Raw genomic sequence first — 27,284 nt, 5'->3', positions numbered from 1 at the left:
GTTTTTTAGAGTGAGGTCCAACAATAATTAGGATTAGGAGAAGAAAAGGTGGTAGTACAGTTTTTCTCCAGCAGTCCTACCCCGTGCATTGACTGTAGAAGCTGAAGATTTGGGTTCCTTTCCTGTGGAGGAAATAAAGGCTCCAGATAGTACCTTCCTTTTCTATACAGTGTAAACAAAAGATACCAAGAATCATTCCTAAATCCCTTCCAGCAAAAACATGGTACCCTCGGTGTGCCTGAATTGCCCAACCTATATCATGTCAGACAGCAGAGGCTTTGACTTGTTTTCCACACTCATACTGAGCTTTGCAATTATAGTGTTGGATGGATGAATGGGAAGGATGAGGAACTGGCCCCTACAGCACCAGTAATGTTGATAACAGCCGGTATACTGAGGCCTTTCATTTGTTTGAATAAACAAGGATTACCTACACTATATAAATGAGCAGTTTCATTACTGCTGCTGGGCAGAGACAGAAACGATAAAACACCTTAACCAAAATCTTCTAGGAAAGCATTTACATCCATCCATCCTTGCCTCACTTACCCAGAACTGCTTCTTTTGCTGTAAAAAAACCCCAAAAGACTGTTTAATACCTTTTCACTGAATGAAGATAGTTTCTGAGCTCACTTTTTGCAATACTCTTCTCAGAAATAGTCATGTGCTTCGGAGGAGCTTTAGAGAAGAGCCAAACTGAGATCTGTAAGGCTGTGCCTGGGTGCACAAGTCCAACAGAATACAATGTACTGCAAAGTTCAGCCCTCTATCCTGACCATTTTCAAGTAGAATCAGTATTGGGGTTTATGCCTTAAAAGTGTTGCCCTAGTTTAGGACATTATGACTTCGATAACCCTTTCCATGCTTGGTGGGCAATTAAAAGCAATACTTTGCATCTGATGAGTGAATCAATAAGGAATTTGTATAAAACCTTACAGTATGCATCTCTAGCATCAGCTACCATGCAGATTTTAGGAAACACCTGAATATATTTCTTAGCAGTATCAATCATCTGTCATCTAATGCCATTTTAACATAAGATCTAACAAAAAAAAAAAAAATCCTATTTCTTTGAAGAATTACTGCCTGTAATATATTTAACATTTATGGTAGTCAGCATGGTAATACAGGTTCTTCCTGGGAAGAAGCAGCTCAGTGCATCTCAGTCCCATGGATAGTCTGTGAATTACCTTTATTAAAAATTGCTGAAAAGGAGTCTTAACTGCTTTGACCATTCTCTGTAATTTTAATTCTGAACATAGATTTAGATGATGACTCTATCAGATAGACATTCAGATTTATGTAATGTGAATTTTTAATTGATCAGGTTGTTAGAAAGGGTAATATTAAGAGTTTGGTTTATATCCACTTACCAAGTCAATACTGTAGAACAGGATGTTTTACTGAATTTAGGATCTGGTAGTATATAAAGACTCCCTTGCACACAATTATTTTGATTTTTGGTGTAACAGATCCAATTGCAAATACTCTCATAGCTTTTTGAAACTCTTCGAAGAACATGGTCAGTAACATTTGTTAGATATGTGAAGATAAACTGGCATTTGTTATGAAGAGCTGAGGGTCCTGCTCTTACATGGGGGGTTTGTAATTCTAAAGTATGTGAGCCTCCCTAATCAAAAGGGATGATGCTGCTGGTAATTAGTTTCTATGTAAAAAAAAAAAAAAAAAAATTAGACACTCATACTGATCAAAGAATCTTAGCAGTTTCAATACCAAGAACATGAATGTTTATCTTGATCAATTTGTGAGGGATTTCCTAAATTCCCTGGAAACCCAATTTGAAAGCATGACTGCAGGCACAGTTTAGAACCACAAATTAGATCATGTAAATAGACTTCAGTACTTACAGAGCCACTATCCTTAGAACATCTGGGTGCTTCATGATCCTTAATGTACTTAAATGAGTCACTAAATTATTAAGAGCACAATTCAAATTATTAGCACTTTGTATAGAAAAATGCAGAAAGCTGATGCAATCATTCCATTATTCTACTGTGCTTTGCAGGTCCTAAAATGGTAGAATTCCACGGTCAGCAATTTCAGATCAACTCAAAGAACGGCAAGCCACTTTTCACAGTGGATGAAAATGAGGTTGTAATTGGCACAGATAAACTTCGAGTCACAGGTTTGTAACAGTTTAAGAAATGCTTAAATAACAGCCACAGAAAAGCACAATAAAAATGGCATTTTTAAATATGTAATTGTGTTTGAACACCGGTTCTGGTTTTACCTCATTAGGAAATGGGAATCTGAAGATATCCTGACCTTTTTTCAGTAAATAATCAGTAAAAACTGTTAACAGCAAAATAATAATATGCATATATAAATAGCTATTTATGTCTGTATGTACATATTTTATTTTAAAGCCATTAGTGATTGGAAGTGTACTGGTACATTTTTTTCGGAATTATTTAATGTTTCTAGTGCACACTGTTAACTGAGGCTGAAAAAATTATTGATATTCCAGTTTGAGTTGTACTGAGTTTTATTTGTAGAAACTTTTTAAACTCTCTCTGATCTTTTCATATGGTTTTATCTTTCAAAGTGAAAGCCACTGTATTTCTGCTCTGTGGGTAGCACATATGTCACAGGATAGTATCTGAAGTATATTTAAAATGTCATATGTCAAAAGACATCTATATCTTAGGCTATTTCTACGAATCACGGAAGTACTCATTTACAAAGTAAGATGGCATAGTTACCACAAGAAAAGCTGTTTCCTTTCATATGACCTGATAAAGTCAACCTTCATTTTCCAGGTGTAAGGTTGCATTAAAACAAGTACATCAAGGTGTGATTTCTCTTTGAGCAGAAGAGTCTATCAAAGCAAATACTGTCATTCTCCTGTAACTTGTTTTCAATTACATTTTTGATATTTTCAACCCAATTGCAACTATCATGTTTAACTTTTGCTAATTACAGTCCTCTGAAATCTTGAGGTCTTAATTTTAATGGCTATATTCATATTATTTCACTGTGCAAAGCTACAATTGTAGTAGTAACTATACAATTAGTGTTTCAAAGCCAAAGTTAAGTTATAATAAATGTGTTAATAAATTTTGTTTACGCCTGAGGGTCTTATCTTAAGTTTTTTACCTTTTAACCTAATTGAAATTGCAACTTTGTTTAACCAGGAAACCATATCAAATAATTATTGTTTGCCCAAGGGATGCTAAACTTTAATAGAAAAGCATGTTTAACAAAGATATGAAAAACTGCATAATTGTTAACTGATTTGGAAAAGGTCTATCTCTCCTCAAAGTAAGTAAAAATCATTCATACAAGAGTTGAAATTGTTATGCTAAAACATGTATTCTGACTCATCCAATATTAATCTTTACACTGCAAGGATAATTGTTTACTTTAGCAGATATTGTAGAAAGACACATTACCTGTTTCTTTTTTACACTGTAGTACAATTCAAAAGCAAATCCATTAAAGTCAGTGAGGTTATTTCAGTGTAAAATTAATATAAGTAAGAGGAGATTCATGCCTACTTTTCTTCAAATTAATTTATTCAAGTTGCGATTTAAATGATACTATTAGATTAGCATGAAGGATAAATTAGTAATACTTTGCCTAGTGAGATAATTTTTTAAACATTTTAGAGAAGATCAATATAAAATAAATTTTGAAAAGTTCATACTATAAAAAACAGACTACCTCAGACTTAAAATACCCAAAGAATATTTTGCAGTTTTTTATGTACAATATAGTAAAGTATTTGATTTTACTTCTCCTTATTTGTGTGAATTATGAAAAACTCAGTAACAATTTGTAAGAAAATCTGACAGTTTTCAACTAACATATAATGTAGCAGAGAGCAAATGTCCGTGATTTATGGTATTTCAGGAAAAATGAGAAAGTCTAAGACAAGCTAATCCAACCCAACACCTCAGGAACTGTCATTTTCCAAGAGTTTGGTATGTTTGACCTCATACGGTTTCAGTCAGACTTCTTCTGTCCCATGTAGTAGAATAAAATAGCAGCAGACTCTGTTCTCCTAAGAAGAGCAAATGCCTGGAGAAAGCCATGGTCAGCGAAGTGTCTCAGATAGCCCACAGGGTCACAGACAGGTCTAGATGCCCGTGTCAGACAACTGAATTGAACTTCCAGTCAACAGAGTCAATGCAACCTAGAGCGTGAAGGAGACAACCTAGACCTGGCATGGGAAGAGCTCTTCGGCTGACCAAACACAGTTGTCTGCTTAGGATGAGCTCAATGGCTCACTCATCTCCCTTACGTATAGTGGCTGAGATCAGATGCTGAAACGTAAGCATCCAGCAGCGTCTGAAACACCTTAGGGTATGTGTGATGCCACATGGTATCGCTTTATCTACAGAAGACACTTCCTTTGATTGTGGCAGTCAGAGGCCAGGCAGGATGTACAACTGTTTTTTAAATGGCAGCAGGTACATATGATTAGGCAGCTAAATTCTGCCTCTAGCTCATCTGTGACACGTACATCATAGACACTTAAATTTAGGTGTATGAAATTGAAGCTCAGCTTAACCCTCCATGACAATTAATGCTACCTGAAGGAGCATGTACTCAAATTACATCCTCTTTAATATTATTTCAGTAGTGACCTGCGTCTTTTGCAGACATATATTATGCAGCTACAGAGGTATCGAACATCAGCATTTTATTCTGGTAGGATTTTATACATTCAGTTGGCATTGTGACAATGAAACCCACCTTGCAGCCATTGTATTGGCTGGCAAAGAGCCAGTTGCTTCAGAACTAACAATTTTGTCATGGCAGAAGGAGTGAAGTCACAGCACTGGCTGGAAACAGAATCCTCCTGCACAAATAGCTAGAGTCCATGGCCATGAGTCCTGTTTTTCACTCCTTTGCCAGCCCTACAAACTTGCTAGCTAGGAGACTGTCCATAGAAGGAAGAAAATAGGCTCAAGTAAATAAACTTTTATAAAATAGAAAAATAATTAGCAATCAGCAGATATGAAGTAGTCTCAACTGCTGCATAAAAAAACTTTTTTAAAAGCACAGATTATAATTTCTATTTTATGACTGTTGTATTGGGTAATCTTTTAATGATGAGTAGGTAAGAAATTAACAGAATGCAGTTGCTTCCCCTCCACTTTTCTTGAAGAAAAGCTGGCAGGACAGAGGGGATCAGTATCTTTATGGAGAAGCATACTTTATCACCCTTTCTCCAGTTTACTACTTATTCTTCTGCTTGCTTGTCTTTCATGATCTCTTAAAGTATTTGCAGAGTATTATTGGTGATTTTAATTTAGTTATTGGTGATTTTAGTGCTCTCTTCTATGGAAAGGTTTTCAGTTTGAATAGCCAACACTGAAGTGCAATGTGAAGGTGTGTGTTTGATTCAAATGCTTCTGCTCAGAAAGTAAGTTAAATAGGAGACAGTTTGACAGTATGAATAAACATTCTCTTAGATTTTCATGAGGCTCTGCCTCTGGCTACATGCTGTGCCATTTCATCCTCTTCATGGTTCACATTCAAAAAGAGAAGGAGGGTGAAACTCCCAGAGCTGTTTGCTGCTAAGCATGGGCTTCAGTGTCCTCTACTGAGGAGGGAATGCTCCAGTGACAATGCTGTTTTATAAAGGCATTCAGAAATATTACTTTTAATTAAAATGATATAATTGCTGGGTTTTAGTTCTGGCTCGAATGATCTTGTTTTGCACAGGCTGAGAACTAGCAATACAATTGGGCTTCTCTGGAGAATTTGGTCTCTCTGCTCTCTCTGTCTTGTTTTTGAGCCACAGTGGTGCTTAGACCAAGAGACATGCCATCCTGGACCAAGAGATAGGAAGAGATCCCTAAAACAACGATCCGCTTTATTCAAACAAGGCTTCAGCAACCATGATTGCACTCAGGTCTCACAAATCTTTCTTCGTGTAGATGTTCACTCCCCAGATCCAATCAGTTTTGCCAGGTTCCTCTTTCTAACATCTTTCTGTGCGTATACAGGCATCTCTAATACAACAAGTCCAAACTTTGATAAAAAAGTGAAAGTTGGACTAGAAGATATATCTGATTTATCAGCTCACATCCCTTTCATAGACAGAAAAATAGGTCATTAAGGCCTTTGACACTGTTTCTCACAACATTCTCCTGGCAAAAATGGCTGCTCGTGGCTCGGGTGGGCACACGCTTTGCTGGGTAAAAAACTGTCTGGATGGCCGGGCCCAGAGAGTTGTGGTGAGTGGAGTTAAATCCAGTTGGTGGCCAGTCACGAGTGGTGTCCCCCAGGGCTTGGTTTTGGGGCCACGCCTGTTTAACATCTTTATTGATGATCGAGACGAGGGGATCGAGTGCACCCTCAGTCAGTTTGCAGATGACACCAAGCTGGGTGGGAGTGTTGATCTGCTCGAGGGTAGGGAGGCTCTGCAGAGAGACCTGGACAGGCTGGAGCCATGGGCTGAGGCCAGCTGGGGGAGTTTCAATAAGGCCAAATGCCGGGGGCTGCCCTTGGGCCACAACAACCCCCAGCAGTGCTACAGGCTTGGGGAGGAGTGGCTGGAGAGCTGCCAGTCAGAGAGGGACCTGGGGGTGTTGATTGACAGCCGGCTGGACAGGAGCCAGCAGTGTGCCCAGGTGGCCAAGAAGGCCAATGGCATCCTGGCTTGTGTCAGCACTAGCGTGGCCAGCAGGGACAGGGAAGGGATCTCACCCCTGTCCTCGGCACTGGTGAGGCCGCCCCTCGATTCCTGTGTTCAGTTTTGGGCCCCTCCCTACAAAAAGGACATTGAATGACTCGAGCGTGTCCAGAGAAGGGCAACGGAGCTGGTGCAGGGTCTGGAGCACAGGTCGTACGAGGAGCGGCTGAGGGAACTGGGGGGGTTTAGTCTGGAGAAGAGGAGGTTGAGGGGAGACCCCATCGCCCTCTACAGCTCCCTGAAAGGAGGCTGCAGAGAGCTGGGGATGAGCCTCTTTAACCAAGTAATAAGTGATAGGACAAGATGGAATGGCCTCAAGTTGCGCCGGGGAAGGTTTAGACTAGATATTAGGAAGCATTTCTTTCCAGAAGGGGTTGTCAGGCGTTGGAATGGGCTGCCCAGGGAGGTGGTGGAGTCCCCATCCCTGGAGGTGTTTAAGAGTCGGGTCGACACAGCGCTGAGGGATCTGGTGTAGTTGGGAACTGTCAGTGTGAGGTTAATGGTTGGACTGGCTGATCTTCAAGGTCTTTTCCAACCTAGACGATTCATGTTAATTTCTTTTAGAATCTTATCAAGCTACATCTCAAATGGCAAACACTGTTCATTTTTATATCACCAAATGTGGACTTCTGTGTAAAAGGTGCTGTAGTGATGGTATGGATTTCTAAAGGTGACAGAGGAACTATATGCAAATCAGGCAGAGCACAGAGTAGAGCTTTACAGAGTCTGCCCCCACTGGTGATGTCCAATGTGGAGACAAAACACACTAGTTGATTTTTAGTGACACATCTTTTCCTTTTGAAGTAATTATTTATTATTTTAGCAGTAGTAATAGACTGTGTTGATGTAGTCGAACTACTATTTTATCACCATATTGCGGTATTTAAAGGGTGGCCACAAGGAATATGGATACTCCCTTTTTACAAGGAGTCATATGGAAATGACGAGGGGTAATGGGTACAAGTTAATCGTTGGGAGATTCTGACTGGACACAGGAAAAAAAAAATCACAATGAGAACAATCAGCCACTGTAATAATCTCCTCAGAGAAGTGGTGGATTCCTCAGCACTAGACACTTAAAATTCATCTGGAGAGAGTGCTGGGCCATCTTGTCTGGACTGTGCTTTTGCCAAGAAAGGTTGGACCAGATGATCCTTGAGTCCCTTCTAACTTTGTATTCTATGATTCTGTGATACTAGGCTCCATTTACCTTTTACTGCTCTGACAGCTAGATATGCTATTTCATGATTCTGTAAGTAGCTATTAATGTTATTTTTGAAAATTATTAATGAAAGTGATAATTTCCTTCTCTAATCTTTCTAATAATTGAAACTATATGGTTTATGGCAGGTAAACTAAATAAAAAATGTTTTTACAGACATAGCAGGAAAATTTATAAAAATGCAAACATAAAGCTAGGTTTTTAATAGCAGTAAACCAGTATCATGCCATTAGGTTCCATGTGGCTGCCCCAGTATGCACTGGCCATTTCAGTGTTTTCAATCTGAGGACTGTATCTACAGTAATGACACACTGTAACATGAAGACAGTTAGGATGCTTTACAAATGTGCCACTCAAAATACTTCACTGGAATAGAGGCTCTTCAAGAAGGACAGACTGGAAAGGTGTGGAGGAGTTTGCCTTTATGTGCAAAAATGCATTGTGCTCAGCCTTAGGACGGATGAGGAGCCAGCTGAGAGATTATAGATCAGGATTAGAGGGCAGATCAACGTGGGCAACATTGTAGTGATTGTATACTGCAGATCACCTGATTGGGAAGAAACCAGTGAGGCCCTCTTCAGACAACTGGAAGCAGCCAAGTGAAAATTGATATGTCTTTCTCTCCAGAACAGCAGTGTTATCGAATGCTCAGCTTTTCCTATAGATCCTAAAACAAGATGGAAATGAATCTTGTATCCAGAAACTGTGCCACTATGTGACACTATTATTTAAATATCAAGAAATCGGCACAAAGTCACATTCTACCGCTGTGGCTATCACATGTAAGGATATGCAGCAGTGTAGCAAGGCATGAAATTTCAAACTACGCCGTTTCATATAACTGGCATTGTAAAAAACTATGCAGCTTACCTAAGAATGGGAATTCACTTGTATCTTCATTGTACTTCATCTTGTGACACAGTACAGCTAAACTGGTACTGAAAATTGCTGAAAAATTTTAACTGTCTAACAAAAAAGGAAATTGAATCCAAACCATACTCAAGTGTAAGAGCACACCATAGAATGTATGATGGTATATGAGATGCATGGAAGAGTAAGAAGAAGGAAGGGGAAAATAAAGGCAATTTAAAAATGCCTTCCACAGTCATCAAGCCAAAATGTGCATCTGCAACAGCATTTTGTTAAGTCAAACTGCACTTTTACTGCAGATCTGATGGTTCTGACAGTTCTCATGTCCCACTGTTTTATACCATGGAGGAGTTAGGGAGTGAATACAATGGATACCTTTTGGATGAAACCAAACTAAGAAATGGGCTCCAAGAATTCATTTACTTCATCAGAATTGCAAATGTGTTTTAAGTCCACAGGATGAGACTAGAGTTGGTCCAAAGTAAAATCCCCTAGATCTGTATAGTATGAGCAGCAGATCTTTAGCACCAAGTACATCACTCCATAAATCCACTCTTTTCAGGTCACATTACCTCCTAATGTAGACATATGTAAAGACTTCCCAGAAATACAGTTGGAAGACATTATCAGGCTATCTCCCCTGATAAATCAGGTGTTTGGAGATCATTCAAAGTTGCTGGCAAGTTTTTTGTTAACACGGGTAGTATTGTGACAGTATATATTTCACTGAAATTACAACTCATTCACTGTCATCCAAAATGAAAATCTGAGTGAAGAAAACACTGAAATGCTTGCTTTGCTCAGAATTGTCATGTAGGACACAGTGGAATAAAGGACAGTCGGGATTGTGGTACATTCTCAAAAGATCACAGTGTCAGAAGAAACACATTTGAAGCAGGCCCTGCTCAAAGGAAAAACTTTAATTCATTGACATCTCTAGCTGGCAAGTAAACTAATTCAGAAGTTTTGACAGATCAGTGTATCCCTAAAAATATCTTAGTTTTACCAAATCAGCATTTTCTGACAGACCTATTTAATTCTTTCAGGTGTTTTTTTTTTTCCATCATCACCTATGTGTAAGGTTGCCAACTTGTTACACCCACCAGCACAAATACAAGAACAGGAGAATAATTAACTATGTCTGGCTAGACATTAGGTTTTTTCTTGCATAATAATCTTATTGCTAATAAAGAAGTGTTAAAGTCCTGTCTGAATTAATGAATTTTATATTTTCCAGTGGTATATTCATGCCAGCTAGCAGATTCCAGAAAGATTCATCTATTTAAATTGACAATGAGGATATCAACAGCTAAATAAAATTTAAATAGAAACTTAGAAATCCATGCTTCCTTGAACTGCTGAAGTGATTCAGTATGGTAATTCTTATATTTTGTGCACTTCTCTTCAATCCAAGCTAAGCAGATTTCATTCTAAGGAATCATGATTTCATCGAGAACTCTTCTCAAAAAGCAGCACGCTTCATGCTTTCTTAGGACACTGTGAGAACTTTACCCCAGCCTTCAGTTGGCTCAGCAATGTATTCATTTTTCATTGGTTTCTCTCGATTTCACTTTTTTTCTTTTTACCAAGTTATCTGTGGTTGCTCCCACTATATTTATTGTTTTTTTTCTGTTTATACCACATCTAATACCATATAATACCACATGTATACCATCCACACCATACTTTCTAATCATCCATTTCCCCTTGTCTTCCCTTCTTTTTGCCTGATTATACATATACTTTCACTTTTTCATCTCAATCTCATCAGGTTTTCCAGACATAAACCGCAAAAAACAGTTTTCTTTTGTTACACATATATTTGCATTTAATATGTATTACATGCACATGCTTGTGTGCATATTCACCAGCCTGCAGCTCAAGAGGGCTCTTAAGAGTTTGTTTCTCTAGATGGAGTCCAAAACCCTGATTTAGGGCTTTCTACAGCCCAGAATTCTTTCCTGAGAGTAACTGCTTTCTGTTTTAATTCAAAGAGCAGCCAGAAAAGCCATGTTGAGTAATTTCCTATTAATATATATCCTTGGTACATATTTACCTGAAAAGTGTTTATATATGTGTATCCTCTAAGCTGGAGAAGATCACTCATCCTAAGCCCTCCCCAGTTTTGGATGAGTGCTTTCACAAAGCAGGAGGCGAGAGACCACCCTTGCTGCAGCTGGTGGTGTTTAGTTGCTTTTTTGAGCCATCTCTGTTGTTGAGGGGCTTTTGTACTAATTCAGCTAGTTCACTGATCCCAGTGAATCTTAGGCAGCAGAAGGTTGCTGAGTTGGTGATGAACTAGTCCTCAGGAGAGCAGAAATGAAGGTGCTTGGAAAACTTTCAGGTCCAATAAGGAGGCTCCTGGTGAGGTTGGGTGCCCACTGTTTCTTCCTCATTGGGATGAAACTACTCTTATTACAAGAGGTAAACTATCTGATCCCATAGTCATTGCCATTTTATATGCATAAATACCATTTTATACTCAGCAAGTCTGCCTAAAAATAGGGAAAATCTTTGATAGAGCTACATGGCAGAATTTGTGCTATGTATAGTCTAAAAGAAATTATTATTTAGATCTGTAATATTTGCAAAGGTTTTATGGGATTTTAATTATCTCTATTAACTCTAAGGGAAATTACATAGTAAAAATCTTATTTACTTATTTTGTTGTCCCAAGTAGTTTAAAATTTCTCTGTCTTCAGACTTCTTAGATTTCATTTTAGGAATTTACACCTATACTTTACATTACTTGTGCACTGTCTCGTTCCAATCAACACTGTAAGACTGTAGCTTTATTTTAATTCTTGTTAATATATGTTTTCTTATCTTAATTTCTGATATCAAAGTGGCCATATAAATCACTGTCACCATTTTTTTTACATTTGAACTTTACCATATAGTGGGTTTCTTTGTTTTTTGCAGGGCCTGAAGGAGCACTTTTTGAACACTCTGTAGAAACACCACTTGTGAAGGCAGAAGCTTTTAAACAACTAAGGTATGAATTTATATATGAAAACATAAATCTCATAAGTAGATATTGTTTGCTATAGATATTCACATTTTTCTGAACACGAGATTTTCAACAGCATTTGCAGAACTGCTAATAACTTTTCTGTTTTACATGAAAAATTATTGTTTTGAAGGAAAATTACACATTACTTTACAATTTTGAAATACATTATGAATTATTTATTGCTGATGGTGAATATTTAAAGCCATATACTGTGGAAAGTTTTTCTGTAAACTTCTATTTTTTAGTTTTGAAACACATAAGTATGACTTTTTCTTCTATGTTACAATAGAACTTGTTTGTCTGCAGCAGGTCATCAACCTATAATTAGTCAAGATTTTTAGAAACTAGCATCAATCTGAGGAAACAGACTAATAAGAAAAAAATGGAAATGTGCAAAGCTTTGCATGACTAGAGAGCAGTTTGGGGTCAGAAAATCATATAAAGTACTTCGCATGTTTCAGAGTTCCTTAATTCTGGGATAGCACTTTGTGAATTGTTCTATGTCATTTTAAGTATCCCAAATTAGTTTATCATATATTGGTTATGATGAGGTAATAAACTCAAATTACAATCTCTTCATGAACATGTTTCATTTTATAAGCCAGTACAAAGAAAGATTTTAAATTACACAGGATCTCTTTAACAATTACACTTCTGTCCTTTCATACTTGGCAGTTTGCTACTTTCTGTCATAATTTCTGTTCTTAGTGTTTCTTCTCCAGTAGGTCTAACTATTAGAGAGTAGTTGAAGATGATTAAAGCTTTCAGGAGCACTGTCTTCATCTTGGTGACTGAATTTTCAAATTGAGAATGGCAAATGAGAGGGAGACTATTAAGACACTTCATTTTCTCCTTGATAATATTTAAGATTTACTTACAGTAAAATGCCTTGTGTCTGTATTTGAAGACAGAATGACCTCAAGACATTAGATCTTACATGTTGATGTCCACTTTCAAAAATATGTTTCTTCTACTGTAGTACAATTTGGATGTGACAGATTTTGACCAATATGTAGGATTCTGCGTGGTAGTGAACATTATCTGGTTTTGTAGGGTATGGATTCATTATGATGTAAATTTGTCCGTTCCTTTGATTATCTCAATTTTGATAAATTAGGACATTGAATTTTCTAATTACAAAGCCAAGAAGCTCTGCAGATTTTAATTGGATACATACAAATTATTTTTTGTGCTTGTACTTTGCTTCAAAAGCATCATCAATTAATAATATTTTAATAGGCTTAAAGCTCATAGTGTTTTCCTACATCCATTACGCTATATTGCATTTTAAGTTCTTATCTGCACTTCATTTAAAAACAATTACACTGTTTCAGCTTACATACAACTATTGTTATTATGAATTTTTCACCTGTTTTTGTAAATAGGGTATCATTTGAAGGAAAACACTGAGATTCATTCAAAGTGTTCGTAAAGTTCTCCTGCATGGATGAGTTTACCTCATGGCTTATCTCTAGAGATTTTTACTATGTCAACTATAAACATATAAACTATGTTGCTATGTATTAGCAGAGCTCAAGTGTAATAGTTAAAATCCCATTCAGTTGTCTTCAATTAACTTTAAATAGTGGGAATTAGAGATTCTTCCACAATTTACAAGAAAAGCAAGAAGTTTGCTAATAATTAATTATAATGTCAAGGAAGTACCTGCCTAGCTATATCAACACTGACACTCGTGACTAACATTAGTATTTGACATAAATCCAGAATGCTAGAAACTGAGTTAGCTTAACCCTAAGAAAAACGCTGAATATCAGGTCATGAAGCTGTGCAATGTATATACCACGCACCGGCCCTTCCCCACAGCAGTTCAAAATGTCTCATTCTTTTAATAATTTTTTTCGGGTTTTACCACCCATAATCAGTGTTAAGTCTGAAAGCAGAGATGGCAATGATTACATGGAGGGCTTCTGGGGAGGATCAAAAAGCAAATGTATTTGTCCACAGTGCAGATGCCAAGTTAAGATGTTAAGCAGATAAGACCAATTTACAAAGCTCATGCTGGAAAAGGGTTACTTTCAAGGGTGATCTTAAACATCAGTGTACACAAAATTCATGCATTATGTTGTGAAGAAGCTCAGACAAGTTTAACAAGGAATGGCTATTTTGTAATGCTTTACAAATATTCTCTTTCATTCCACACTGTTAAATACAGGAAACTACTTACTGAAAAGCACTTCAATATGAAAATTTTAAATGCAGTTTTAAGTATTAATTTTCTATTTTCTGAATATGCTTCCTTTCCAGACTAAGGTTGTGAGTACCAAGTTCTAGGTAATATAACCTATTTGCTTACCTCAAGACTTATCTCCACACTTTCACCATCTATTAATCTTCTGCTATTTTTCCTCAGTGGTTGTGCTGTGCCATGTGAATGCAATATGCTGGATGGATGTGATAGAAAGTGCCATGGTGTGCAGCATTAAATATAGGGAATACTGCTTCAAGAAAATCCATCCACTTCAAATGTAGTTGCATATTTCAAGGAGCTGACTAGAAAGCTGCTAATGCTCGTAACTTTTTCGGCTTGTGTCATATGAACTGAGGCAACATTCGGTGTCTGCCATTCAGATTTAGGGCAGGATCTCAAACAAAGCTGACACAAATGGCCTTCTGAATTACACATTCTGCTGGCTTTCCTGCTGAATTTCAAGATAGACTGCTTTTCCGGAAACAAAGAGATAAGTGTGTTAGAACATATCTTTTTATAGCTAAGTAATGGAGACAGAGCAATGCAATTATACTGTGGTCAGTAACTGTCTTCTCATTCTGTAATTTGAAGGAAACATATAGAGTCCTTTTCAGTCTAATAGATTGAATTCATGACTCACCCATAAAGAAGAGATGCGCTTGCACTTACTTCCAACTGGTAGGAAGAATTATAACAACAAAAACTACATTTCAAAATTGAAGCTTTCCTAGGTTTAAAATAACATTGCCTACTTTTTCATTCCTTTCCTGGCATTCTTATATCCAAATAAGATACCTAGTTTCCATTTACAAAATCTGTTAAAATTTTAGTACCTCGTGGGGACCTAAAAATAGGTTTCACATGTAGTGTCTGACAAACATCTTAGTGGGAAGTTTTGGATATATCCACAAAATATCGTCCCCAGACAAACACGACTGAGGAGGTAACTGGTTAAAATCAGCCAGTTGTAATTAGTGAGAACAGAAGTATGTCTGGACTCCTACTTCTCTCTGCAGTTCAGCTGCCTGATATAGTCAAGTGCTTACACAGTTTCCAGGTGTATGGATGCTCCTTTGACAGCAAGTGCCTATCTACTGGGTCACATCTCTCCATGGGCTGAACCTGTTCTTCTGTATGGTCATGGGACCACAGGAGAGCAAGCAAGAAGAAGCACCTGATCACTGGGTTATCTCCTTTGTATTTGCTCTGTTTCTTGCTGTCTGGACAAGAGGTAATGGCCTCAAGTTGTGTCAGGGAAGGTTTAGACTGGATATTAGGAAGCATTTCTTTACAGAATGGGTTGTTAGGCTTTGGAATGGGCTGCCCAGGTGTTCTGCTGATTAAGGATACCAATTAAACTCAGACACCAGAGTGAAAAGAGCAGGCATATTTTACTAGTGATAACTGTGTAATACAGAAAACATGCAGTAAGAAAAAAGCGGAATAGTGCACTTAAAGCAGCAAACAGGAAAAAACAGGGTAATGCATTAAATCATTACTACATGAGAGAGAGAATGGAGATTAAGAAAAATACATCACCACTTGCATATATTATCATCATCCATATCCGCAGTGGCTGGGCAGCCCCGGTTACAGCGAGGGTTTCGAGAGCCTGTCCTGGCAAGTGGGAAATCCTACGTGTGCGTCCACCCATAGGTGAGGCTTCCAAAGTCGCTGCAAAGGGGCCCAGCCTCATATACCAGAGATCGACAGGCCAGAACAGCTGGCACCTTTGTTTTGAGCGGAAAATTTCTGGTTTCATTCTCCTGTTGGATTCCATCCAAAGCCTGGCCAGGGCTCAGGGGAGGAAACCAAGGGAGTTTCTAACAAGGCCAGATACTTGGGTTCTCAGCCTTGAACAAGGCTAAACAAGAGAAGTTGGATACATTCTCTCCTCACTCCTGATTATATTTTGTCTAAGCTGCATCTTCCACTAGCGAGTTTACATACTTTGTTAATGATTATAGACTAAGTTAGCAGCTTCGGCTTGGGGCCTGTTGTTCAGGCTTCAGTACTTCAGTGCTTTAGCACTTTTTACATCAGCATAAGTGTGTTGTTATAACTTAGTACAATATCTACTACCACAATGGTTTTCAGTTATAAAATATACAGGATTCATCTATAGATCAACTCTGGCTTGGGCTAGTTGTCCAAGCCTTAGCACTTCACCAGAGAGGTGGTGGAGTCCCCATCCCTGGAGGTGTTTAAAGTCGGGTCGACATAGCGCTGAGGGATCTGGTGTAGTTGGGAACAGTTAATGTTGGGTTAATGGTTGGACTGGGTGATCTTCAAGGTCTTTTCCAACCCAGATGATTCTGTGATTCTGTGCACTACTTGGTTGTGCAAAGACTGACGTTCAACATAGGGATTGACGTAGTCCAGGCCTTTAGCCCTGCCAGTTTTTTGTAGTCTGGTAAACAGAAGTAATGGATACAGGTTTCATTCCCCTCAAGACTAGGGAATTGAACTGAGGCTTCATAATTCCTTGCTGAATAGCAAAATTGATAGGATTGTATTATATGTAATATACCATTATAGATAGTATAATATTATCTATTATATATTTTATATATTATTTAGAATATTATAAAAATATAGAAAGTTTTACCTCTTCTGTGGTTCTCCATGAAAGTGGCCACAGCCCTTGTACTTTGGTGTGTGTTTGACATGTTGAGAACTTGCCTCAGTCAGGTCTCCTGGGGCTGGAATTTAGCTGCCACCTCTAACTGGATGTGGTGGTTTGAACAGCAAAGTTTTAATGGAAAACAGGTACCTTGATTTCCAAAAGAAGGAATGTAAACAGAATTATAGAAGCTTATGTTCAGACATGTATCTTGTGACTTAAAATGTAGGTGGGAATTCTCTTACAGCAATTAATGGAAATAGCTGTTGTAGACAAAATCATTTATAGCAATTCCCTAAAAGCCAGATTCCATGTTAGGTACTGGAAGTAAGTTCTGATATTATCCAGAGTTTTGTACCAGCACACAGACCCTTTTATATCCCCAGTTATCAAGTAAGAGCCTGAATGCGAAAACTAGTGTCTCAGTTTTAACATTTTTCCAGTCTGATGCTAACATATTTTTCTGATAATTTATAGCACTTTAGAATATTATTTAGCATATTATGTATTATGTATTTTATATCCTTGAATAACACCTGATAGTTTTGTCATTTTGATACTGTTCACTTCCTGTGATCTACATGGCTTGCAGTTTTCTAAGGGAAAACAATGGATGAGCAAAACTCTTTAAAACTCAAAACAAAGTTTCTTAACTGAGCATTCACATTTCCCAAAGTTATGGAAATGTGCTTACAGAAGTGACATCCTTCTATTTATTAACTAACTGTATACTATGCCTAATGAATATAATGCTCACAAGTGAGTACTAGCTTTGTTCTGATATTTGCCATAAGTGGATGTCTGACAGCTAGACATTATGCCTTCTGAGCACAAATCCTGTGGGAAATCACTTTTAGTACAGTTTATGGTATTTTGCCAGTTCTCCAACTGAGGGCTTACATTCAAGTTCAGAAGTGACCCACATCATTCCAACCTTCTTGGATTTGAAAAGAACTATAGCAGAAATGATGTCACTGTTCCAGAGAGTCCACTTTTGTCAGATTATGTTTATAAATATATATAAAAAACACGTTCTTTGAATGTGGGCATATTAAACAGCTTATGAATGTATTCTGAAAAGATTTCAGTATTTCCCAGGGAAGGAGATGTATTTTAAACAAATGTATAATTTGGCATTCACTAAAACTTTAAATATACAATTTAAGAAGCATTGCTTCATATTTTAATGTCCAATGCTTAAAAGCCTAAAAATATGTATTTACTGGCTTGTGACTTACATGTTATAGAATGTTGAGAATTTGAGGGCGTAATTATACATCTTCTAGGTATTTGGTTAAAGTAAATTACTGTATTATGGATTGCTGGTAGACCTCCCTATCTATATATTCAGAATAAATATGTCCCATTTAATTTCTGTTTCTGTTCTGGGGTGTCCAAATAAATCCACTTTTCTTATGGCTTCTACTTCTCTCTGATGCTTTATGTATGCTTACTTTTATCCTTTCCATTTCCCATTGATAATATGATTTCCTTTTTTACTTGAAGTATTTGCTAAGGTTAAACTGTGTAATAAGACAGAGAGAAAGACTGGAAACTGAAATTGTGTGGTTTTATGGTCATATGAGTAAGAATTATGAAGGAAATCTAGAAAGAGATGTATAGAAGCTGACCAAGGTAAAAACATTTGCTAAATCATTGCTTAATCATATCTGTATTACTAATGCTTACATGCTAATTACCTAAAAAATACCATCTGACTAACTGAAGTACAGTGATTTTTATTTGCATTCATTATGCAAATCAATTGCCTGGTCAGTCAGAAGAGAATGAATTATGTAATAGAAAAATAAGTCTGTGGTTATGATTCAGTATTTGTAAAGCATCTCTGCTCCCTGACTAGTGAGATATTTCTACTGCAATGTAGATTTATGAGCCCTGGCATTAATTTGCTAGATATTAATTTCCATTTGAGTACTTTACTGCATTCAGGTTAAATAAGAACACTTCTTCTGGAAGCTTAAAAAATTTCTCTCCATTCATCTGATGGACTCAAATCGGTGAAAAGTCATAGGTTAGAAGGATCAGATGATACAGGACATCGTCTTTATCATCTTTTCAGAAGCATTTCTGACTCAGACGTTTAAAAATACCTTATTAGAAAAGGCTTGCGTACTGCCTCACATCTGGTCTTCTTTTAAGCAGTGATTTTACTTGAAAATATTAATCCTAAAGTGAAAAGGATTTTCCAAATACAATATGTTTTCTCTGTCTTGCATTACTAGCTGTTTGTGTGCATCTATATTCTGACAAAAATTTGTTCATTGAATTTTAGTTTACATACTATAGTGCTTCACCTGAGGGCATATATATAATTTTACGTATGGACTATATGACCTTAGGAGATAGACTTACCTCTGCTGATTAGATCATCCTGCCTTCTGTAATTCTGAGTCTGCAGAGGGACTCTGTCCTGCTCTCATGGAAGATGTTTCCTTCCTGGGGTAGGAGGGACATTTGGTGACTGGTGGAAACAGAAACTCAGGTGTCCTAGTGAGCTTGTTTCCACATGGATGTGTTGGCAGTCAGAGCTGCTCTCGTGAGCATCTACAGCATGTTTCCTGTTTTGAAGGACTGCAGGCCTCTGAAACCAGTGAGTGAGTGAGTGATAGATAGATACCTCAGTAAAAGGAGGAGAGAAGATCCACACACTGATGTTAGTGGCCTTTTTTGCGAGGTAAGATCCCCCTGAGAACACATGCCAGGTTTCTGCCCACTGTCATAACTGACTTTCACCAGTCAGGTGGCTGATGTTCTTCCTAAAGCCCGAGTTTTTCAGAGATGTCACTTAACACATTTAAATCAATAGAAGTTGTTTCTACTGCTTGTATGGAACAGTCATTTACATATTTTTCATGGCTGCTTATGTCAGTAGTGCAAAGATAAAAGTTGTAATGATTTCTACACCTGCACTATTGAGGTGGGTAACTGACAACATCTGACTGCTCGGTGAGATTGCTAAAGTGAACTTGTCATCAGTGATTACAGCATACTCCACCAGAGTGCAAGCTACCGTGAAAACTTCATTAATGATTGTCATGGTTATAGACACCTTGCAGATGACCACCTGAAATTCTATTTGTAAGTCTGTGATTGTGCTGTCACAGGTGTAAGATGTAATATTGAGCTGGGTAGAGCATCCCTTACATAATCTTTCACCTACATGCCTGTCTGCACATGTATCAAAAGAGCTGGAGGGGAGGCATGAAATGGGATGTGCATGTGGCAAACCCTGGAAGAAGAAAGGGAAGCATTTCCTGATAACAGTAATTCTTCCAAGATACATTGTACATGTACACCATCACTACTCATGCTCTTTTCCCCTCTCCCTCATCCCGTGTGTGCAGTTGTGAGGTATATGATGAGAGTGTGGCACATTCAGCCACTGTACTAATGAATCACAAGAGAGGAGGGGTATGACCTGCTTGCCAGCAAAGCCCTCTTCACTTGAGTATCTCTTTTCATGCAGAAAAATTGACACAATGAACAGCATGTACTGAGGAATTCCAGTTATTTGAAATCTTTCCGTGCTTCTGCATATTAAAGAAAAATTTGCTTGAGATATATAAAATAAAGGCATGACAAATTTAAACCTGGAAGATAATTTTATGAAAATACTAATAATGAAAATACTAACCAGATTTTTTTGCAACAGTGATGCAAATAGTGTTACTATACAAGAGTAAAATTTTATAATACAATAAGTTATTTCATAATACAAGTCATTTGAAAAAGATAGCCATGCTGGAAGCGTCTGTGATGTGCCAGATTCAATCACATTCAGTGGGGCCTTGGCCGTTTTTAATTATGTGGAGGGTCAGCACATCATAAAATTGAGGTCATCACAGAGACCTTTTTTGAATTAGCTCTGCTTACCACTCTTTATCACAACTGTCAGTCTTGAGAGAAGCTTCTATTTTAATCATATCTCCATTCTGATCTTTAGTCTTCAACAACTTCACTCCTTCAACAACTCTGCATTGAGTGACAATGGACAAACAGGCAAAAACACCTCAATATTTAAGATGGATGGAGAACTAGTAAACATAGTAGTAATGTACTATGTAGACTGTAGTAATCATATCTGATATGTTTTTTAATAGATTATAAATGTTGTTTTAAATTGCTTTTGTAGTCTTTTCAAAGTACCATTAAACCTGGGCACTGTTTTATTCTCTTTATAGAAGAATGTGTAAGTGCATTTGTCCTAGAACTTTGGACATTTCTTTTATATTGCTTACATAAAATAAGTTCTGTTAGCCAAAACCTTGGGAACTGGAACCATCTGTTATTCAAATCTGGCTTTGTAATTGTGCTTGTGCGCAGAGATCACGCTAAGACATAAACAGTGCCTGCTTATGCCAAAGAATTCCCTTGAATCCAGAATATCATAACTGAATTGTAGAATCATAGAACAGTTTGGGTTTGAAGGGACCTTAAAGATCATCTAGTTCCAACCCCCCTGCCGTGGGCAGGGACACCTTCCACTAGACCAGGTTGCTCAAAGCCCCGTCCAACCTGGCCTTGAACACTGCCAGGGAGGGGGCAGCCACGGCTTCTCTGGGCAACCTGTTTCAGTACTACCCTCACAGGAAAGAATTTCTTCCTAATATCTAATCCTAATCTACCTTCTTTCAGTGTAAAACCATTACTCCTCTTATCCCTACACTCCCTGATAAGAGTCCCTCCCCATCTTTCCTGTAGCCCCCTTTAGGTACTGGAAGGCTGCTATAAGGTCTCCCCGGAGTCTTCTCCAGACCGAACAACCCCAACTCTCAGCCTCTCTTCATAGCAGAGGTGTTCCAGCCTTCCAGTCATCTTCATGGCCCTTGTCTGGATTCACTCCAACAGCAGCATGTCCTTCTCATGTTGAGGGCCCCAGAGCTGAGCAGGTGGGGTCTCACAAAAGCAGAGTAGAGGGGGAGAATCCCCTCCCTTGACCTGCTGGTCACACTTCTCTTGATGCAGCCTAGGATACAGTAGGCTTTTCAGGCTGCAGACATACATTAATGAGTCATGTTGAGCTTCTCGTCAACCAACACACCCAAGTCCCTCTCTTCAGGGCTGTTCTCAATCCATCCTCCGCCCAGCCTGTGTTTGTGCTTGGGATTGCCCCAACCCATGTGCAGGACCTTTACTATTTAGTATTCAGCTTTACTGAATCATCTGTTGCCACTCATTTCAGATTTAGAACATAAATATGGAGGAAATTTGGAACAGAGACTATTTCAAGAAATAAAACTACTATGAGAAATGTTTTATTTAAAGGAAAGGAAAATATGCTGAAGAACATACTAGCAGACATCTTCAAGAGCAGCAAATACTCCCAGCATTTGAGAATGCCACCCAAAAGGAGTGGCTCAGGGGTCTTCCCTTTATCCCTGATCATTTTTAGCATGACAAGCTGAAAAAAAACCCAATAGACTTGTTTATTTTAAAATCAACCACATCTCCTGTACATATGAAATAGGGTTAAAAAACAAAAACAAACAAAAAGCCCTCATCTGTATCTGTGTAACACTTTCATCTGTTCCTAATTCAACACACACTTTTGGTTACCATTCAGCTCGTACATATTCAGGCTGCATTCATACAACACAGTTGAAACCTGGAGGACCTCCGTGTGCCCAAATAAGCAGATGCATCTCAGATGCTCATCAAATGGAAAACTCCCCTCTCTGCAAGCAGAAACATTCATTCTCTGAAGTGGGATGGCATCCTCCCGGAAACCACCCACACAGATGCATTTTCAGAAAGACTAATATACCTGGAGCATGGGGTTTACAACTGCTCGGACAGATAGTTCAGGTGGAATTCATTCAACACATTTAAACATCTAGAGTGTAGCTATCTACATCAAATCTCGTCACCTCTTGGCGGAAGGCAACAGGTACTGTTAGGGCATGTTACATTTTATCCTAACAGAGACATCTAAAAATAGATCAGAATAATTATTCCCTAGCAGTGCCTGTTTATTCATTTTGAAGGGTGCAGGTGGGATCACCTATACTCCTTACTATAGGCAACTACATTTTCTACAGGAATCACACACTTATTGACTATGCCATGTTTGGTTAAGCTCTGAATAAATGAAAATTCATCATAAGAAAAATGGCAACACCCTGTCCTGAGGGCAGATGTTCAAATCCTAGGCTAAAGCTTTTCCACTTGTAACCTTGTATTCCATAAATTCATCTAAGTTATTAATCATAGTTTATATAACCTTGTTATCAGGATTAACAAATGCTGCCAATTACTGGCTCTTGTTTGATACCAGTCACAAGGTAATGAGTCCTTCCAAGCTAATAATAATTAGCTTAGAGGCCCTGGTCATGCTTGAACTTTATCATTTCAGGAAAGTCATGATACCATCATATTTACCTAAAAGAAGTATTGTTTCCTTCTAAATTGGTCAAAATCCATAGCTGTTTTATATTCACTAAAGACTGAGAATTTCAAAATACAGTTCTAAATGTTCATTGCTGTCAATTTCCTAAATCTTTTCTTTCTTCAAAAATTCTGCATATCTTCTGCATCAAATTCAGACTTCTTTTTTATACTAATCTTAATGACTGTGCATCAGCCTCCCATGCTTCTATTTACATCTTCTACAGTTATTCCACTGACTCCAGCAATTTTTGTTCTGAGTTTTTTTCTGATTTTCTATACTGCTGTGCACCACTCATCTCCAATGTCTTCCTGTAATTTAATTCTTTCTTAAAGCTTGCAAATCTAGAAATTTGCATGAGTAAACCAGCACAATCTCTCTTTTCTTTTAATCTGGGATCATCAGATTAACCACAGACTGAAGCGCAAGAGAAGATTAAAACCTTGTATTGCTTGTGCTTTTCTGTCATGGAGTTCTTAACAAATAAGTCATTAGAGGAACACAGTCCAGTTTGGTTTCTTGGGTCATTCAGCTCTGATGTTGCAATACTTACAATTTAGGCACCCTGATTTATCAATAGAGCAAGTAATAGACTTGACCCATATCCAGGCTGTTTGAGTTGTAAGATTGTAGTAAGTCCATGGACAAAATAATTTAAATACAGGATTAAACATGGATTAATTGATAAATTTACCTATGGACAAATGGATTTATCCATAGAATCTGATTAATTATGATTTTATTTCTATCCAATGATTCTCTAATATAAACCACACAAAGAGTCTAAGAATCTATTACTGCAGCAGCTCAAGATTCTATAAGGTCACTGTAAGATTGTTTTAGCTTTAGAAAATGCCGTCTCTATAGGTGAGCTATGCTTAAGTTGAGCCTAGTGAGTATTTGTGATCTGACTTCTTGATTTCTCCATTCCACCACCAAGTGGCTCTTCATTAAATACTGACTCTATTGGTATCAATGGGATTTTATCATTTCACTGTGACTCCCCTTCATTCCAACCAAGCACAATAAACTGAGCTGTGTCATGTATGATGACAGCTCCTTCCAAAAGTTGGCAGAAAGGGAAATATGAAAGTGGTTCGGTGGTCGTCTTTTCCCCTCCAGAACAACCCTGAAGTAGTCGAGTAGTGAAATGCTCCTAGCCCTTACCAACACAGACATCTGGGAGGGGAACATAATAAAGTTTGTGCCCTCCAAAATATCTAGCTATAAGGGTAATAGCAGCTTCATACAGAATCCATTACAGATTTGAGAGTTATTTTTTAAGCTCAGTAACCATACATTATTAACACTTTACACCTTGTTAATATCAGACAAAAATAATTGACGTAATCTTACTTTTATTTTCCAAAAGGGATTTTTTTTTTAAAGGAAGAATCCTGCAGCAATATTATACACACCATACAAAAGTCCTGTAATGCTGTTAGTAGCCCTCTTGTAACAACTGCTAGTGCTTCACACATTAGGACTGTCATTAAATGTCAGGAGCATTATTGTCTCATGAAAGGCTACCAGAAAGAGCAGAGCTTACTACATCCTTGTGTAATTATTTCATAGTAGCTGTGCTGATATATAAGTATTTGGGATGTTTCAGTGCATTTGTGGCTATTTTTTAGAGGTTGGAGATGTTACAAACTGTTAGCACATTTTGAGACTTTCCGAAGTGATTGGAGAAAAAATGATAGCCCTTCCAAAGTAACATTTTCATTAATTCATTTAAGCAATAAGCAGAAGAGAGTCAAGAAAAAAGTGACTTTTAAAATCAAATCATTAGTCTCCAAATTGCAACATAGTGTCACTGAATTTTTTTTTTGTTTCAGAATTACTAGAAAAATTAAGTGGTTTATGTACAGCTGCTTCATTCCAGCCAAATAATTTTTCTTTAATGTAGTTCTTATGTATGTACACTTCCCTCTAAGCAGACACCCTCATAGTATGTTTCTCTGAGTTCAGTTGTACCCTATTTATTTTATTCTGATATTATCAGACTCCTTTTCTGTATTTTCACAAGACGCTGGTGATCTTTTTTATTACTGGCAATAAAACCCCCTTATTTTGGAGAGGTATTAGCCGTGGCATACTTTTGAAAGTAGAGTTCTAATATTATTAAGCTGTATCTTGTGCTACTATAAGTTTTCCTGTAAATTTGTCTGCAGTGAAATAGCCAGATGCGCTTGGAAGAAATTGCAAAAAAGGGTGGTTTTTTTATTTTAAATAATTGTTATTTAATTTTGATTATTAAAAACATACTGATAAGCATTTTACATTTTATTTTGGTGTAAATAATAGACTAACTTGGGATTTGGTGTAAGGGAGCTGTAGATATTGACATTAGTCTTACTGAAACAGAATATGTGTCCTAATACAAGCAGCTCTCAAGAACAATACCCCTTGGAAAACGGTTTCTTTGAACTAAGCTACAGAAATCGGGATGATGTAATATAACCATTGACCAACTAATGGACTTGACAGGGGAAAATAGATGCTGTTTTTCAGTCAAATTTTTTTTCATTATAGTTCATTTAGTTTAACTCAGTGAGGCTCAGAGTTAGAGTATCAGGTATGGAAGACAGCATCATCCAGATAAGAGGCAATTATTCTACCTTTAAATGAAGAAATTCAATATGTGTGATGCAAAATGTGACACTTTAGAAAGAAAAATCAGTCAGCCTGTGAAAGATTTACAGTAGTTATGTCAAATCAGAATTTTGTGCCAGGGCTTGACTAAGTAACTGCTATGTTTCCATTACTGTGCAGAAACTGATCAGGGAAAAAGATTTAATGAGTTATTAGTATTTCGTATTTTTTGACATTCAGTAAGAGCTATCAGAGTTTACTGCTGAATACTAATACATCCATGTCCTTAAGATACACACAGTTGTTAGAACATGCTGTGAAATTCATCTTTCCCGTTTGCAAGAAGATGTAATTTTAGGAGCCATTCCAAAGAAAGTAATTTTACAAAACAAAACAGAAATGAGGCATATACTGAGTCTGAGATCTCAGTCTTGTTGTTTTGTCCTTCTTTGCCTTTGGACCTGCTGGCAAACAACCAAAAGCCACAAGGCAGAACACCAAGATCCATAGCTCTGGGTAATCACACTCTTGCTACATCCTGATCACCCTCCCCACTTGCCTGACCTCAAAACAGCAAGCTGCTGGGAGATAAGTGAATATGGGTAGGAGTTGGCAGCCAGCATTAATGTGTGCCTGCTGCTCGCTATCCACCTCTACAACTCCAGCTTAGTTTTGCTCAGCTTGTGTCAACAAGAATCCAGCTTTGTCATAAAGAGAGAATATGGTTTGAAAATCTGTATATTGGACCACAAATAAATGCTGACACTCTTTTTCCTGTGTAACTAGTGCATAATTTACTCTCGCAATGTCTAGCTGCACTGCCAGTGAACTAGACTGCTTTCAGACTCATCAAAAAGCCAATATACTCCTATTACCTTTTAAAGGTTAACATACATTCAAAAAGCAGGGCTGAAAGCAGACACCTACAGAGAACCAAGGCCAATTAAGCCCACAGAATCCTCTAGGTTGCTTTTTTTACTTTCAAGACATTAGTTCCTTGACAGGTTAAAGATTCTCCTTTTTCCCCCTGTTTTCCTCATGTGTTTTTTTTTTTTCCTTCATTTCTTACCTATTCTATTCCTCCTCTGCTCCACAACCTCCAATCACTGCCTAATTTAATTTGTTCCCCTTTCACCTTTCCAAAGTTAGACCTGAACTCAAGGGCAGGCATTCATGGCAAGACTCCTTTCTGCACACCAGAGGCATATAAGGGTTTCTTCCTTACTTAACAGTGTGAAAAAGATGTTTTGGTTATGTGCCAACAGCATCTGATGCTCTATGCCCCATTTTCGCAGCCTGTCCCCTAGGCAACCTCAGTGCTTCTGCATCTTTACAGACTGTAATAAGACCTATAGTCATTGTTCTCCTAATTCTTCTTGTTTCTCTCAAGAAAAGAAACCTGAGCATACATAACTCTATGGTACCTGATAAGTCCTGAGGGAATTGGCTGATGTAGCTGCCAAGCCAGTCTCCATAGTATTTGAAAAGTCATGGCAGTCAGATGAAGCCCCTGGTGACTGGAAAAAGGGAAACATAGCACCCATTTCTAAAAAGGGTAGAAAGGCGGATCCTGGGAACTACTGATCTGTCAGCCTCTCCTCTGTGCCTGGGAAAATCATGGAACAGATCCTCCTAGAAGCTATGCTAAGGCACATGAAGGTGATTCAAGACAGCCAGCA

General features: G+C 37.8%; 1 protein-coding gene across 2 annotated transcripts in view; it reads left to right on the top strand.

Moving 5' to 3' along the window:
* SGCG (sarcoglycan gamma) overlaps positions 1-27,284 on the top strand; it is a 148,552-nt gene that overhangs the window by 108,439 nt on the left and 12,829 nt on the right. For both annotated transcript variants that reach the window (XM_074915458.1, XM_074915463.1), the window contains 2 exons: positions 2,027-2,146; positions 11,682-11,754. In XM_074915458.1, coding sequence (XP_074771559.1) covers positions 2,027-2,146; positions 11,682-11,754 — 193 coding nt within the window. The remainder of the gene's footprint in view (positions 1-2,026; positions 2,147-11,681; positions 11,755-27,284) is intronic.

This window comes from Athene noctua, chromosome 1 (assembly GCF_965140245.1).
Source record: "Athene noctua chromosome 1, bAthNoc1.hap1.1, whole genome shotgun sequence".
NCBI classification, from domain to species: Eukaryota; Metazoa; Chordata; class Aves; order Strigiformes; family Strigidae; genus Athene; species Athene noctua.
This window is presented reverse-complemented; position numbering and strand designations above follow the sequence as displayed.